The 17,738-nt window shown below is 41.4% G+C and overlaps 1 protein-coding gene across 5 annotated transcripts in view; it reads right to left on the reverse strand.

Moving 5' to 3' along the window:
• NEB (nebulin) overlaps positions 1–17,277 on the reverse strand; it is a 105,000-nt gene extending 87,723 nt beyond the window's left edge. For 4 of the 5 annotated variants that reach the window (XM_048308735.1, XM_048308733.1, XM_048308732.1 and 1 more), the window contains exons 1-16: positions 12,012–17,276; positions 11,197–11,302; positions 10,649–10,714; positions 6,767–6,811; positions 5,544–5,789; positions 5,064–5,171; positions 4,493–4,597; positions 4,088–4,192; positions 3,885–3,989; positions 3,149–3,253; positions 2,004–2,108; positions 1,725–1,832; positions 1,204–1,320; positions 470–571; positions 280–387; positions 81–185 (exon numbers count right to left, since the gene is read on the reverse strand). In XM_048308735.1, the coding sequence (XP_048164692.1) occupies positions 81–185; positions 280–387; positions 470–571; positions 1,204–1,320; positions 1,725–1,832; positions 2,004–2,108; positions 3,149–3,253; positions 3,885–3,989; positions 4,088–4,192; positions 4,493–4,597; positions 5,064–5,171; positions 5,544–5,789; positions 6,767–6,811; positions 10,649–10,681 (1,497 nt within the window). In that variant the 5' untranslated portion in view covers positions 10,682–10,714; positions 11,197–11,302; positions 12,012–17,276. Of the gene's footprint in view, positions 1–80; positions 186–279; positions 388–469; positions 572–1,203; positions 1,321–1,724; positions 1,833–2,003; positions 2,109–3,148; positions 3,254–3,884; positions 3,990–4,087; positions 4,193–4,492; positions 4,598–5,063; positions 5,172–5,543; positions 5,790–6,766; positions 6,812–10,648; positions 10,715–11,196; positions 11,303–12,011 lie in introns of all 5 variants that reach the window. The other variant, XM_048308734.1, reaches the window with a different exon arrangement.
• Positions 17,278–17,738: the final 461 nt, after the last annotated feature.

Consider the following 17,738-nt stretch of genomic DNA (forward strand, 5'->3'; position numbering starts at 1 on the left):
GCCAAATTCAAAATCATTGATGTTACCAGGGATCACCTGGTTAATTTTTCTGTGGTGAACCACTGCTGTCCTGTACTCACATCTTTACATTGCTCCAACTTCTTAATTGCTTCATACTCTTGAGTTATGGTCTGAGGGAAGTAGCACTTTGTCTTTTCCTCCTCATAATCTGCTTTGTAATTTTTCTAGGAACAAAAGGAGCATTCAGTAAGGAACCGCAACTGAGCTTTGTCTGAATGGCCAGAGCGATGGGGAAAACAGAACAATTGCCACACTTACATCACTTTTCATAGCTTCAACTTGCATGCAGTGGTTGTAATGTGGGTCCTCAAAGCTGCCCAGGTAGTGTCCCAGAATGTTCTTCTGATATGCATCTTTATATTTTACCTGCCAAAATAACCACGAGTTGAGAAGCAAAAGTAATCAAGAGGGTCAGTACTGAAGGATGAACCCCAAACGAAATACCTACATCACTAAAGTCCTTCAGAGCAGCATCAGTCTGGAACTTGGGTGTCTCACAGTAATTCATTCTGTTTCCTCTGGACTGTTCATAGGCTTCTTTATATAATTTCTGTAAATCAAATAACACCAGATCATGCAGGAGATTTCACTGCAAGTCACCTCCACCACGTTAAAAATGACAAGAGTAAAACTGTGAAACGGTTCCAAAGAAAAGCTTTCCCACAGGACTGAGAAACAGATGGCACTGTTTTCCCAATGTTTTTTTAAAATAACTCTTTTTAGGTTTGTAAAAGAAGACAGAAAGATCTTACCAATGGGTTTTGAACTTCTGACACTGAGAAAGAATCAATGTCTTTTCATACAAATAAAAGAGGAACTGAGAAGACCATTACAGTGAATAACCAGAACATAATATAAAAATATGTAAAAGTACCAGGTATTTTATCATCATTAGTTGAAATTCCTTCAAACAGTAAGGGAAGAACTGTCCTCTTGTGATTCATTATCCATAAGGATCTAAATTAACTATACAGTAATTAGCTATCCACGTGCCACTGCTGTTGCTACATTTATATGTGGAGAAATCATTCTTTACCTGAATTGTTCTGGCTGGTGCTATCTCATTACAAATATGGGTCTACAAAACTAAAAATACTACAAGATCCAAAGGAAAAGCCTTGTGAAGAAATGATGGGTTTGGTTCCTGGTACGTGACTGAAAATGCACTTTGATAATACTCACATCACTCAGAATATCTCCTGCAGCTTTTAATTGCTTCAGCAATGGGTTCTCTGTAGCAGGGAGCACATTATAATCTGCAATAGCTTTATTCTTTTCATAGTCTGCTCTGTATTTGAACTTGAAAGAATAAAAATAAAAAAAGAAGAGGTTTCAAAAATCAGTATTAAAAGCCAAACACTCACTAACTTGTGTGATTGCCCAGAGAAGCTGTGGTTGCCCCATCTCTGGAAGTGTCCAGGGCAAGGTTGGATGGGCTTGGAGCAACGTGGGATAGTGGAAGGCGTCCCTGCCCATGGCAGGGGGTGGCACTGGGTGGTGTTTAAAGTCCCTTCCCACCCAAACCATTCTGTGAGATGAATCTATTTTACTATGTAATCTTCAGCTTTTCAGGAAAAATGCCCTTGTTATTTAAGTTATGGTGGCAAAGGACCATGCAAGGTCTTGACAAAACAATTTCAGCACAAACTTGTGTGAGTTCAGAACTGTTCCCAAGCTGGACAGGTGGAACACAGGTCCCTCACCTTGCTGACATTCTCTGAAGCTCTTTTATTGGCTTCATATTCTGGAGTTTCAGTCTGCATGAAGTAGATTTGGTCTTTTATGTTTTCAAAGTCTTCCTGGTATTTCCTCTGTTAGGAACAGAGACAGACAGAAAACAACATATCATCTAATTGTAAATTAGACATCTACAGCATGGATTATTTAGGAAATAAGCAATGCCACAAATGGAGCATCAGTATTTTCCAAATGAACATAAACAAGGATAAAGCTGTTGAAGAATTTCTGCAGGATTCACTCACCATACTTAGATTCTCTGCATTCATTTTTGCAACTGCCACGTCATAGCACGGAGTTTGACTCCACTTGCCTTTGATTTTGTTTTTATAGTCCTCATGGTAAATAACCTATAAAGAAACAAAACAATAAAACTTAATCCTGAAGACATAGTTCCATTTTCTCTTGAGAGGTTCATTTTTCAAAGCTGTCTTTTTAAAGCTGCTTCATATTTTACACCTGCCTTATAACTATTTTAGTAGTTATTGTAAAAAACACCTTAAATACGATTTGGCCAAACCATTTCAGTGCTAAGCCATTTCTCTTAGTACCTTCCCTGACCTAAAAAGGATAAATAAATCTCTAATGTATTCCTTTAGCTCTGTTTTCTCACTGGCCACATAACACTGGGATATTGCCCATTAAGTCAGAATTTACTGGTATTGCTGCTGGAACTGGTTATAAGCAAACCCTTTTAATTACCTGGTATTTTTGATTTCTATTATTTATTCAAGCTCACAGAAATCAAGTATCAAATGTTTAAAGAGTTTGTCTAACAACAAAACACCTGTGTTTTGACTCAGTGTTCCAGGTGCATTTTCAGCCACAGCTGCATTACTCACCATAAAAAATAAAACTCCTCCAATGCCTTTTTAACATTGCTAAAGAACATATATGCCAAAAATAGTCTTAAAAAACTCTATAGTTTTGGAGATACCTAGACAGCTTACTATTTTATTAATTTTAAAGAATTATGATCCTTTTTTTTTCCCATGTTATAAAATTTTCTTGATGACAATTTAGCTTTTAAGCTATGGAAAAATAAGATTAAAGAAATTGTCTCTAAATTAATTATTTTACCTTCCAAACGGGTTCAGTGCAATTTTCTAAGTGGTTCCTCCACCATGAGTGAATACTGTAACTCGAATCTTAAAATGCAGGTAATTTTCAATATGCAATAAAATAAATAAAATAAAATAATACATAATAGTTAAATTCTGAATGGAGTTGAAATCCTATTTCTGCCTTACAAGATTATGCAACTTGGTTCCACTTTCTCCAGCAAAAGTTGGTCTTCCTGTGTGTTTTTTCTTTTGCTTTCCCTTTCCTTAGGTACCTTTTTTGCCTCTCTACCTGCAGGAGTGAGGTTTGGGCAGCGTGTTCTACTCACATCACTCAGCTGCCTTGTCACCTTCTTGGCTTGTTCCACATCAGGGGGGTCTGGCAGAGAGGTGAATTTAGCTTTCCTTTCATCGTGCCCCTTTTTGTAGACAATCTGAAAATAGGGAGAAAGAAACATTTACTTGAGCATCACAGCACTGAGCTCTGCTACCACCACATTAACAGGGTAGGTCTGCCCACAGCCCCTGCAGCAGGAACTCTTTCAATCTGTGTATTACCAGGGAACTTCTGAACATCTGCAAAATTCACTGAAACCTTCAAGTAAGAGCTGAATTCCCCTGTTGAAGAGTTCTATGTATCTAACTATCAGCAAATGCCAGTCTCACCAGCTCCTGACTTTTCTTATCACTGCTTTAGAGGCACATTCGCAGACCCACAATAGTGCACTGGACTTAGAGACAGCCCAGAGAGTTCCTGCATTTGGGGAGATACTCAAGGTCCTCTTACTGATTTAACAAATTAATTATTTCGTTCATTCCTAATCCAGCATCAAATTGCCAATGGATTTATACTCTAATATGCTCTACTTTGTACTCTAATATCAAGTACAGCTTTGTCTATGAAACATCACTACTATCAGAGCTATCTGTGCACACTTACACATTTTTATTTTCTGTTCCATTGTGAAGCTTTGATATCTAACCAAAGTCCACGACATCTCCCAAGTTACACCACGACCCAACAGCCTTTGGTACCCACATGCAAATGTCTGCTTTGATACTCACATCACTCAGAGTCTTCTGAGCCTGTGCCACCCTTCTGAGCTCTGGACTGTCATTGTAGGGATAGAACAGGGTTTTGTCTGCATCCCACTCTTCAGTATAGAGTTTCTACAAGAAAAATGCCAGAATGCTCATTATTAATTAATTTCTGGCTTTGAAAGCTTCTTTCACTTCAGCTGCTTGGACCCGTGGTTATTTTTTCTTACCTTGCTGAACATTGCTGTGTTTTTTATTGCATTCACAAGCTCTGGAGCATCAGGGGGAAGCAGGTACTTGTCCTTATTCTCCTCCCAATTCTGTTTATATAATACCTGGAAGGAAAGATCAGCAAGTTGGTCACTCTATCATTAAAGAAATATTTACTTTTGTGAATAAACTGCCTGCTTTAAAGATATATTTTCAAAGTGAAAGTCTCAGACCAGTGACATCTGAAGAGAGCAACTAGAAATATTTAAGATTATAAGTGTATTTGCCTTACCAACTTCTCTGCTGTCCCTCCCTGTGCTTCTAAACTGTTGTATAAATGGTGCTTTAGCACTCTGAGCTCAAAACTTTGTTCTTATCAGTAACCTCAGGATCCACTGATGCTGGGAAAGTCAGAACTCACTCACCTTGCTCACTTGCTGTGACACTTTCTTTGCATGTTCTATATCCTTGGCCTTTTCATCCACGTGGCAAATGGTTCTGGCAACTGTCCCAGCCATGCGGTATTTAACCTGGAGCACAACAAAATTCATTGATTCTACAGAAAAAGTCCTTTTTTTAAAACAAAAATCAGAATACTGACGTTTTCACCCTCCATATAAACATTCAGAACCGAAATGAACCTCGAAATGAAGCCCATGGAAGCAAATGGATTTTGTGAATTAACTGAGGGAGAAATGCAGCTTTGAGACAGCTTCAAGAGATGGGAATCCAAGTGAGAGGTGGTGCCTTCTGTAATCACAGAGCTCTAAAAGCATTTCCACGCTCTACAACGAGAGATGCCCAGTGCAGCTCCACTTCCCAGGCCATTCCCATGTGAACACTGGCTGCAGGGCCCAAACCAATACAGCCACATTGCCACGGCAAGACAGCAGCTTGGTTGGAATCACCACTTCTTACTTAACCTTTAAAATCAAGACTTAATTTGCTTCTTTAGTTCTCACTAAATATTGTTTTCCTCATGCAGTTGTTACCCACCTCGCTGAGCTGGTCCTGCACTTTCTTGATCCTCCGGATTTCAGGGGTGTCAATTGTGGAAGCATATGGCTTTCCTTTTTCTTTTCTAAATTTTTCTTTGTACTTGTTCTGGAAGAACATAATGATAAAAAATTAAGACATCTCCTAGAGCTCTGGCAGAACTGTATTAGCAATTATTGCCATATTTATCTGGTTAGGACATGAATTTGGGGCAGATTATTAAATAATATAAACTAAAATTACTCAATTACATTTGCACTTGTGCTTTTTTTAGCCAACTGAGGTTATTCCATCTGACACAATAGGAAAAAATCCATCTCTAACTTTAGCCTGATTTGGATCACCTCTAATTTATTATATTCTCTCCGTGAGCTTATTATTGATAAATTCAGTTATTTGCAATGTAACTATCACACAATCCCTGTAAAATATTTTTAAAGCTGCTGTTCCTCAAGAACTGAGAGACATGGGACAACCTACCTCGCTGAATAGGTCCTTCATTTTATTGCTGTGTTCCAAGTAAGGTGTCAAAAACTTGGATGGGTCCACTTTTGTGCGGATTTTCCTCTTCCTGATGGGACGGGCTGCATCCTCCCCAGAGGGCTGGGTGTGCTCAGCTGTGTAGGTGGTGGTGGTGGTGATGGTCTCAGGGCCTGAGTAGTCTGTCCTAATGGTCTCAGGGCCTGAGTAGTCTGTGCTAATGGTCTCAGTGATCTCAGTGACCACCTGGGGATTAAAAAAATGAATAATCGCTCGTTTTATAGCTGTAAAAGTTCATTATCATAAGTGTTTCTCATCCCTCCCCAGCTGGTGAAAGGATGCTCTTCTCTCATCCAGATCCACATGGAGACAGAAAATCAGGGACACTGTTCCTACTGGGATTAACCATTATGCTCCCTATACATCATCCACCCTGAAAGAACCCACAAGGAATGAACTCTCTGGCTGGTTCCTGCATCAAACTCACGGAATTATTCTCCAGAGGATCTGGGAGAGTGGGGCTCCAGCTGCCTCTGCTCTACATGCATTAACTTCCAATCAATTTAAATGGTTTATATACTTGTTTATCGACATAGTCATGCTGCAAGCAGTAATTTTAATACCAAGATTCTAATGAAAAGCATCTAAAAATAATTATTGCAACTAAAAAAATGTGCTCCAAAAATCACCCAAATAAGTGTCAGGTTTTATTTCATATCAATTAGCTTTATAAAAAATTGCCTTTAAAAAGGAATTCAGGAAGGTCCAAGTTCTGAGAGTCAAGGAGACAGAGCTGAAAACGCACCAAGAATTAAACAATTAATAACTTCTGTTTCTGCATAAGCCCATGCCACAAAGAATATTTCATGGTAACACAGCAGGGAGTTGGGTTCTATCTGTTTTAGAACTTCAAATTATGGCAATCACTCCTTGGTGACCCAAATATTTGTTACCAGTGACATGATGAAAAATCTGCAAAACCGTAATTTTTCAGTGAAATTACACAAGTTGAAGGGAACAGAACTGATACATGTAAACTGATCTTAGATCATCACACAGCAGGGAACTGCAGCAAAAATAAAGTATTAAGCAGCAATTGTTCACTGATATTTGTGTGTTTAATGTGAAAAATTAAACCTCAGAATACAAGAGGCCACTAATTTAGTGTTCTGTGTTAATTACATGCATTTTTGCACTACATGCAGCATGACAAAGACCCTTACCTCGTGTGGCTCACCCCCCTCAATAATTGTCTCCTCAATGTAGTACTTTTAAAAAAAGAGGAAAAAAAAAAATCATTTTCAGGCCAGATCAGCAAATTGTAGCTTCTGTGAAGTTGTTTTAAAACACGTCTGGAGAAGCAGGGCTGTAGTTCACAGGTGCTTGTATTTGTATTCTGAATTTGGTAGTTCTGAATATCTGTTGTTCACATTTTGCATTGATGATTGGATTTTTATTCCATGCATTGCTCAACTAATCATCACCCAAACAATCAATGAAAGATTGTTATCTAATTTTACCCACAAGAGGGAAGACACTGATGACCTCATTAAAAGAATCAGCACTTAAACCCCAGGATTTTCCTGGTTTTTTATTTGGTGACACTCATGACTGTTGTTCTCTGTTGTTCTCAGTGTCTCAGCACTCATGACTGTTCCTACCTACAGATGCTGCAAGGACACCAATAATTTCTGACTGCCCATTAAACTTTGTTGCTGATCACAACTCTGAGCCTGCTGATTTTCCACCCACTTTACTGCCCACTATCCCCCCACATCTCATAAATTTGGGGATACAACCCCAATGGGAGGTGTCCCTAAAGCAGCCCAGGTACACAACCTTCGCTAGTCTCCCCTTGTCCACAGCAGCTGTGAACTCATTACAAAAATTAATGAGGTTCATCAGCCATGCTTTGCTCTTGATAACTCAGGGTTCACTTCTCCACACGACCTTCATGTCTTTCATGTGTTTAAAAATAGCTTCTCGAAGGATTTGCTCCACAGCCTTCCCAAAGAACGAAGTAGCTCCCTGGATCTTGTTGCCTTTCTTGGAGACCAAATCCAGCTGAACATTGCCTATGGATGCAGGAACGGAGTTTGCAAAGTCTTTAAGGTCCTTCCCAGTGGCTTGCTCCTGCTTCCACCTTCAGTGTATTTCTTTTTTTTTTTTTTTTTTTTTTGGTGATTTTTCTCAGTCAGGAGCTCCGGGTTCCTCCACACCATCCTCCTGCTGTTTGATTCCTGCACTTTGGGCTGAGCTGCGTGCTCAGGGATGATCATGCTGGAGGATCACACAACTACCCTGGGCCCCTTTGTTGTTTCCCACGGGATCTTCCCTGAACATCCCCAAGTCTGCTCCTCTAAAATCTGGGATTGCAATTCCATTTATCTTGCTCACTGCTCCCTGGATCTTCAGCTCCATCGTCCCGTGGTCACTGCAGCCCTCGATCTTTGCATTTCCCACCAGTTCCGACTTGTTTGTGAGCACCGCGTCTTTCCCAGCCGGGACAACGGAGTTGGGAAAGGATCTGGAGCACCGGGAGCGGCTGAGGGAGCTGAGGGGGCTCAGCCTGGAGAGAAGGAGGCTCGGGGGGACCTTGTGGCTCTGCACAACTCCCTGACAGGAGGGGCCAGCCGGGGGCGGGCTCTGCTCGCAGGGAATAATCGACAGGACAATGAGAATCAGTCTCTAGTTGTGCCAGGGGAGGTTTTTGTCGGATTTCGGGGAAAATTTGTTCCCCGTCCGCCACTTCCCGCCCGCGGCCGCGCGGTGGCGCCGTCCCGCGGCAAATGGCGGCCGCGCTGAGGGGGCACCGCCGGGGCCTCGGCGTGCGGCACCTGCCCCGCTCAGAAATGACGGGGAAAAGCATTTTAAAGACATTGCTGCCGAACAGCACCCGCTGCATGCGGGATGTGCTTCACCTGGACAAAAGGAAAATGGAAAGTGCGGGGTTTATGTTGGAAAATCTCTTCAGCGATATTTGCTCAGGGTCACTTGCGACAACTGCGGGAATGGACAACCCTTTGAACTTAAAAAATTTCTCGTTAAAATTTAAGTCCCTTTCCCAGAGCTCTTCATCAAAGTTAATTCAAGCGACCAAGCCGTACTTTCCAAGATGTATTGGGCTGTTCTGAGGTGATTTCCATGCTGGACCTACCTTCCACAAAACCGTCTCCAAAATTTTCCACAAAACCTTTCACAGACTTTCTACAAAACCTTCCTCAAAATCCCCCACAAACTTTCTACAAAATCTCCCACAAAACCTCCACAAAACCCTTCCACAAACTTCCTACAAAATTTCTACAAAACCTCAAGTCCCTCAGCAGCAAAAGTTTGTATCGCTCACTGTGGATTTTTGCACATCCCAAGACAGCCACAACATCAAGTAATGGCTCATAATTCCAGAGAAAGTTAAAAAATAGTATCTTTAAATCCCTGGCATTGCTCAATAGTCAACAATCATGTCCTACTCTTTCAGAAGATGAATTTCTGATAGAACTCATAGGTTTAAAATCTTGGATTGATACAGGAATTAAGAAAATTCTGGAAAGGCTTAAAATTGTACCAGATGCTGTTGTTCCTCTTTTATTTAACATCTCACCATGAATATCCCAAGGGAAGCTACTGAAGCAATGCCTCCTCGGCCCAAGGGATGTGGTTACAGCAAGGCGGTCATTGAAAATTTAAAACAAAGGATTAAATGGGGCTGTGTGAACAAAAAGTCTAAAATACCATAATTCCTGTTGGAATAAATAAACAATGAGAGCAAATAAATATCTATTACAGAGAGCACACAATGCACAGGAAGCAAAAAGGCAATTACAACTAATATGGTAATAAGAAATTTAATGAAGGGTGGGTGTCATTGTAGTTAGGTAGTAAAAGGTCTTTAAAATGCACTTTATGAGTGGTGACACTTATTTTGCAAAATGCATTTAACTACTCTGACAGGCAAGTCATTTGCCTTTACTTCATTCACTATTTGAAATATATAAAGCTGGCAATGCCCTCACGCACCTGAAATCAACAGTCCACTGAACACAGTGGTAACAACGAGTTGTAGGATGTTTACATTTATACTCTTGTTCTTTTCCTCAAACACTGAGCGATTTTTTGCAAGACTTTGTGTATTTCATAACACATAAGTTAATTTCAGAGTAGTAGCAATGCAACAAGTGAGACCATATTGTTAACTTCGTGTACTGTTTCAATAGTAAAGTCATTGTTCCCGTGGCTCCAGCTGTAGGTTGCCCAGTACCTGGGGAATTTTTTATTCAGTTTCCTGAGACTAAATAATTCAGCATCTAACTGGGAGTTTAAATGACCTACTGGCAAATTAATCCGTGATGCACCTCCACAGACACAGAATCATGGAATCACAGCATGCCCTGGGTTGGAAGGGACCTTAGAGATCCTCTTTTCCACCCCCTGCCATGGGCAGGGACACCTTCCACTATCCCAGGCTGCTCCAGCCCAGCCTTGGACACTTCCAGGGATCCAGAGGCAGCCACAGCTTCTCTGGACGCCCTGTGCCAGGGCCAGCCCACCCTCCCAGGGAAGGATTTCTTCCCAATATCGAATTTAAATCAACCCTCTGTCAGTTTAAAGTCCTCCCCCCTTGTCCTGTCACTTAAATCTGGCTCCATCTCTGCAACGTCTCAGGCTAAATTGGTTTGTGGTCCCCTGGTGGCACAAAGCTGCTGCATTTCTGCAGAGGTAGGGCTAGAAAGGGGCTTCCAAAGTCATCTTCTCCAGCATGGATTGGGTGACAGAGGGCAAGCCAGGAGGGAAAAGAGCTGGCCCAGTGCATCTATAATTACGCAGGGAGTAATCAGAAAACCTCGCACTGTGAGTGTGGGATGGTTCCAGTCTTTATTTAAACTGAGAAACTATGACAGGAACCAGGAGACTTTGCTCCACGGAGAACAACTGTTGTTGTTGTTGTTGTTTTACTGATGAAACCATTTAATAGATATCTAATCATCCCCTAATCCTCAGAGAGCAAACAGCAACCTATGCTCCTGAGCAGCGTCTCAGTAAGGTGATTAATGTATTCAGTCACAAGGCAGGAAGCAAACATTTCTACTCTCACATTTTCTTCTTACCTCCACAACTTCCTCATATTCTTCTTCCTCCATTCTGAGGGTTTGCTTCTGTCTCTCCCGCACTCACTGGTCACACAGCAGGTGAAAATGTGAATAAACAGTATTAGCCCATGACTGAAAGTACCATGAGAAGGTACAAGTCAAGCTCATAAAGCACTTGGGGTCATGGTTAGTAACTAGTCAGACCCTAAAGAGAGTTGGGATCTGGCATTACTTGGACTTTTATGGAAAAACATTGGATTAAGTTTCAAACATACTGATAAAAATTACAATTTTGGACAAATTCCAGGAGTTATAACACCGAATCAAACATAACAGTTGTAACATTGGAATCCAATGAAAATAAAAGAGATCTCTTGAAACATGATGTTTAATTTGTTTCATTACAACAGTATTATTTGAAGTATTTTTCTTTTCTCTGTGACTATTCTATGCTATTTCATTATATCATTCAAGCACCTGTTTGAATGGGAGCTTTATGTTCTACTATGTTCATTCATAGTAAGAGCATAATGTAGAAAAATACTGTAAATATTTTTTTAAGTGACCTTAGGTTAATGCGGCAATTTCTGTCTTCTCAGCATCAGCCTATAGAGATGCTCTGGGGTTTTTTGTTTAAGCTCTTGTGGCTTTTTTCTTTCTATCTCTTCAGACCTGGAAAAGATGAAAATCCATAGAGTTGGCTGAAGTACAAAGCACAGATTAGTGTCAGAACCTTTGAATGAATTAATTAACACACTGATTTTGCTGTGAGGCAAAGCCACAATTTTCCAGCAGAGTCTGCAGCCCTGTTTCTAATGTTGGGAGGGGATGAGGCTTTGGAACAGCTGCTCCTGAGTCCAGGGATATTTGCCGTGTAAGCTAATCCTGCCAACTGACGGGGTGGTTGTGTTTAGCTGGCTAAACTGCAATTCCTTCTGAGGCAAGGGAAGTCAAGTAATGCAGGTTAAATATAGGAACACTGAATACTGTCCCTTTTTAGTCCCAATGGGCTGAGAAAAATGGCCAAAACATTAACTGGAAAAAACGTATTGTTAACTATTAAAATAAATTAAGAATAACTCAAATAATGAGCAACAAGTCACGTGAAAAAGTAGGCCAAGGTGTATGAATAAACTCAGGAAGTGGGGTTTGCATATAAACAGTATCTCTTCAACCTGTCACTGCTATAACCTTCAGTTAGACTTCTAAACACCATTCCAAGTCTTTTCCTCCTCCTCCAATCTGCAACTGGTTATTCAGACAGAAAACTGACTTCCATGGGCAAAGCACGACAACTACTCCCAAAAAACTACACAATGGGGAAACAGCTCAAGAGCCTCTTCTAAGGAAAAGAAGTGAAATGCATTTAAAATGTTCTTACCAGTGACATCCAGTAAATATCCGTTGGAGCAAAGGCTCTCCAGTCTTCCCTCCTGAGCAGCACTGGGTGAGAGCGAGTGGGTTCAGCAGCTCCCGATGACGTGTGTGGCCCACACGGCCAATGTGGCCCCAGCCCGCTCGAGTTTCATCCCTAAATATACTCGGTGACCCCTGAGGAGGCCACCTGTTCTCAGCAACATCAGGGAAAGGGAGCTGGGCACCTCTGTGCTCCTCAGGAAACCCAGAACACACCAGAGCTTGGCTGGACCTCACCAGGGCTTGGCTGAGATGGAGCCCCAGGCAAACCCAAGGGAGAGCTCCAATGGAAAAAACATTATCAGAGTTGATAATAACATTGAATTTCAATTGATGGAGGCAATTCCATTCCTATAATGTCCCTGAATAACCACCATCCAAATTCAAGAATCTCTGAACTTGAGGACTCCACACTGCAGACTAAATTTTTAGTATAAAGATGTCTTTAATTTCACCCATAAGTACACCTGAAGTGCTTTTTCACCTTGATGCAAAGCAGGTGTCACTATTTTTGTCACTTTTTAAATGTTCGGTAGCAGAACACGCAGACCCAGGAACATGTGAAAAGTGACGGTTTGCAAGGAGGGAACCCAACAAAGAGCCAACATGCCTGGTGAAGGGAGTCTAAGAAGAGTTGATAAACAGATTAAGGGACAGGGGAGCAATCCTGGTATTTTGGAAGGTCAAGAACGCCATGATGTATGGAGTAGAACCAGGGTGATGATAACAGATGTGACTTCTGAGGTGATCACTCGACTGACAGAGTTGACTTTGGTTCTTCAGGGAGGTGCATTCAAAAGCCAGTATCAACACTGATCCCTTTTCACATGCTAGATCACATAATTCAATAAATTATTGTCAGGAGTCCTTGAGAGGCACCTTTTTCCTTAACTCTTTCCAGAAGTTCATATTTATATCCAGATGAAGTATCATATCTCATTCACTACTGCCAAGTATTTTATACTCTGCCCAGAGCTGCAGACCCCTCCCTTTCTTCTTTGGGCAAGCCACTTTCAATTACTCTACATTTTGCTTTACTAGGCAGTCCTTCCCCTTTTAATCTGATTTCTGTTTGTTTCAGTTTCTTAACGTCTTTTGAAATTGTCCAGAAATTAACACAGCGTGTTGGTGGAGTCTCTCGAGAGCAACCTCAGCGTAACCTGCTGCTCTCTGATCCAGATCCTCTGTGTGTGCATTCCAGAAATAACTCACAGACTCATTTTCCTCCCAAGTGCTGCTTCTCAGTAGATTAGATGCAAAACGTAACATCTTCATTATCAATAACAAACCTTAATGGAGTCAAGGGCCAACTTTCCTTATTGAACTTGTAATTCATTATTGTCATTTCCAGCTCGATCTTGGAAGTTCCTGCAAACAATTTCTCCCTCAGTGATACTCTGCAAGTCCTGCATTACTAGAACATCATCTTCAGACCATTTTACATTGCTGTTCGATATATCTTATTTAGAAAGACACTAAACAAAGTTAAAATTACACATAGGACACCAGCACCGCTTTTTCTGCTGCTGAAATGCAGCTGTCTTTGGTGTGAAACATGGCACATCTTCAGCAGCACAGGTCAGGGCTGGAAAAAGCATGGAATAACCCATGGAGATTACAGAAGGGGGCTAAGAGCCAAAAGGATTATTGATGAAGTGAGAAGTTAGGCTGAACATAAGATTTTTGTTCTGGCATCAGAGTACAAAAAGGGGAGGAGGGTGCTCTTGGGTCACTTGAGAAAATATTTCAATTCCTGCATTTTGCTGCTTTGCTCCTTCAGCTCCAAATTTCAAGGAACAGCTCTGACAAAACTATTGCCATTGCATGGGCAAGGAGAATCCCGGGATCCCTGAGGCTGGAAAAGCCCTCCCAGCCCATCAAGTCCAAGCTGTGCCCGATGCCCACCTTGTCACCAGCCCAGAGCATTGAGGGCCATGTCCAGGCCTCCCTTGGACACCTCCAGGAATGGGGATTCCAAACCTCCCTGTTCCAAACATGTATGAGGTAAAAGGAATGCCAGTGGTTAATATTAATTCCTTTTTTTTATTGCTTTGTTGTGGAAATTTATGTCTGACTCTGATTTCTGATGGAATATTAATAAAACCATGGAATCATTAAGGCTGTAAAAGACCTCCAAGATCATCAAGCCCAGCTTTTGACTTTGTTGTGAGAATATGAACTTGACTTTCTGGGGGACAAATATTTCAAAAGCATTAACTGTGCCCTAGGTGGAGCCTGGCAGCTCTGACCCAGGTTAACACACCAGGCCAGATTTATCCATGGCACATAAACGAGCACATGGCCAGCAGCTCTGAACGAAAGCCAGAACACTGCAGAAGTACTTGGGCAGAAAAAGATGTTGTTTTGCATTTCAACCACAAAAATTCAAAGCTTAAAATATTTTCTTGTGCTTAACTTATTTAAATATTGAGTTCCATCAGTCCTGCTCATCCAACAGGAGCCACTCAGGGCATGATGGATAAATGTCCTGACATCCCAGGTGCTATATTTAACCTCCTGACGTAACCAATAGAGCACCTGGCCTTAACAAGCATTGTATCATTGGAAAAGGACATTTAAATACATATTTGTGCCACATTTGTGTCTATTTTTAAACTACCACCAGTGAGTTCCTTCTCATTCTTCATTCACCATTCCCCACTGCAAAGCTCCTCTGCTCAGCACCTTTTGGTTTAATGTATGGAAATACTGCGGAGGGCATTTTTACAAAAAAAATATGAAATGAAAGGCTTGGTTAGACAAATGCAAAGGATTGTCTTCAAGTTAAATATACAATTATTCCTCGGATCCCTCCCTTTTTACAGCTTTTTTCTTTTGCATGAAACCAGGCTGGGAGCACAGGCCTTGTCAGGGATCTGGTTTTGGCTTACAAACAAAAAGTTTTTAGGAAAGGATACATGCTCTAACAAGAATTCCACTTTTACTTCAGTGCCACTCATCCTCTTTCTCAAAGTATTAATAGAAAGTATTAGATCATAACAAATAATATACTTGGAGGCAGTGAATCAAAGTGCTGTGAGTAGATCACCTGCAGTGTCTTACTTTCAGGTTTATTTTTTGATGCTGATGGGCTGAGTAGCAGCACAAGGTAGTGGCTGTGTGGTGTGTAAACCAACCACTCACTGTGCTGCTGTGACTCAAAAAGACTTTGCTGGAAGAGGAGGAATAAAGGAATATTGGTATGAAACCAAAAATTCACTTCATGCTTCTCAGTGTTCCTGGACAGAGGAGGAACTGTGGCGTCACTGATCAAATTGTTTGGGTATAGGTGCAAAGTTTTTAGTATTGAAAGTGTCCCACCAGAACGTTTCAAACACTGAATCAAAAGAAGATTCAAAGGGGCCAAAATATTCCAAACAAACCCAAACTGAAAAGAAGAACAACAATTTGTGAATCTTTTTCATGACGAGATTTGAGAAAGCAAAGAGAAATCACGTGAACAAATGCACCTCCAGCGGGTTATAGAAACAAAAAATTAGGTTAATATTTAACCCCCCCAACAGTGAAGATATAAAATCAGGGTGTAAAAGATCCTGTATATCGACACAAGATATTCACTGGGGCCATTGGCACAAGGAGAGTTCTCCTCACATGACAGCATCTGTCACAGCCTCCCCTGTTCTTTACTTAGGGCCTTTGAGAATCCTAAAAGAAAATATTTATCAACAAGATGATGTCAAACAGCCTAATTTATCTCCCCTACTAATGTTCCCAAGACAGCCACAAGGTCTTAGACACGGGTGCTCAGCAGAAAGAAGATACAGCAAAGGCAAATCTTCTCAAGAATTCAAAGCCAGCTCTGATTGTATTGATCAGATTTCCGAATGGGAGCTGATGGGGGAAACTGAGATACAGTACCCAACTCAACATACTCAGATTTTGGAACAATAATATAAGTTACTATAAACTAGGAAAGGAAGGTGAGGTTCTCCTCAAATCTTTTCTTCTTCTTGCTATTTATAAGACAAATAAACTTTTATATTTTTAGAACAGAGGTACAAGTATCAGCTGTAAATGCCAATGAAAAGCCCTGATGGGCAGCCAGAGTTTCAGCTCTTACCCGACAGTCTCCCACACTTGTCCCTTTGGACAAGTCTCTGCTTCACTACTCTGCAGTAAAATAACACAGGTTTTTTATCTTTTAGAGACAAACTTTTTCATTATTAGCCCCATTTTGCAAATCGTTACAGCAACTACAGCGAGAGATGTTACTGTATAAGCAGATTGATCTATTTAGGATTGTCCCATCCATGGGAGCGCCAAGGCCAGCTTGGACGGGGCTGGGAGCAGCCTGGTTTATTGCACTGCACTGATGGTGCTCTCCCCTTCCCAGGGTGGGTTATTGTTGAGGAAATACAATTCCTTCTTGGTGCTCCCTCTCAGGTGCCTGCACACGGCTGTCCCACCCCAGCACCCAAAGTGCTGCTGCCATGAGGGCACATTCCAGTTTTCTCACAACGTGCCAGTTTAATTTTGCCTTGGATTTTTCAAACCTACTGGTTTCTATATCCTGCATCCTTACCCTGGCTTCTCACTGAACTCCTTGCAGGGAATTTAGAGCAGAGTTGTTGTTTCTTATGGAACTGAGCTGAAACAATTTATTGAGAATCCATAACCCAGGCCAGGTTCATTTCTATCCCAGAGCACACTCAGATCATTTCATAGGTCTTCACATTTCTAACAAAGCTTGGCAGCAGGAAGGTTTCACGTGGCATTGCACAGCCCTGCCAACTTTCCACATCACCCCAACAGCCACCAACAAAGGGATGGATTAGCACAGCTACAACACAGAGGCATTCCCTGCTGTAAATCCTCTGGGATGAAAGGACAGGGCTGAACAGTCCCTTTGAAACCGTGATCAGAGCATCACCTTCATTCTGCAATCGCCTCTGCTGCCTTTCCCAGTTCAACCATTGCCCTGATACTGCTGAAAGATGTTTGTGCCCTGTGTGAGAAAAGGGAAGAAATCCAATATTTACTCCCTAGGCCTCCATGCCTTTTTTTCACCAAGGACATGCTTTCTTCCCAAGAGGGAGCAAACTCTGAATACAAAGGTGTGATTGACGTAAAAATGTGATTGAGTCCTTTGCACCTTTTTTCTCCTTGGGCAAAAGAAGGAAAGTTACTATCAGTCTTCCCCATTCCAAGGATTTTCCAATTAGTGCAGGGTTCATTTGTGGAGCTTCCAGTGAAATGGCATCATGATCCTCACTACCTCTCGATCCCTCTCCCTCCCCTACACTGCATCCTGTTTCCCACAGTCAATGGAAAATCAAATGTGCAATTCATGGGCTGTGACAAGAATTGCCCATAGATCACAGAAGCTGCTGTAGAAGGTCGAGATTTAGATCAAAGCTCAAGAAATCTACTAAAAAAATTCCAGAATAACCAAATCCTCCCCCTGATAGACAATCCATGCACCTTCAGTCTCCTCACCCTGAAGGATGCTGACCAAGCAATGGACCAGAGTCACATGTCCAATGTCACGGCCTTTAGCAAACTGAAACCTATGTCTGAGACTTGTTTTTTCTTTCAATTTCTCTTTCCCTTTTCTCATTTAAAAGGAACATATTTATATGAAAGGTTAGAACACCTCTGACTATAGAATGAGAGGAGAAAAGGCAACGTGCTTCACATTCCTGACTGGCATTGCTGGAGTGGTATCTCATAT

Source organism: Corvus hawaiiensis, chromosome 7 (genome assembly GCF_020740725.1).
Source record: "Corvus hawaiiensis isolate bCorHaw1 chromosome 7, bCorHaw1.pri.cur, whole genome shotgun sequence".
NCBI classification, from domain to species: Eukaryota; Metazoa; Chordata; class Aves; order Passeriformes; family Corvidae; genus Corvus; species Corvus hawaiiensis.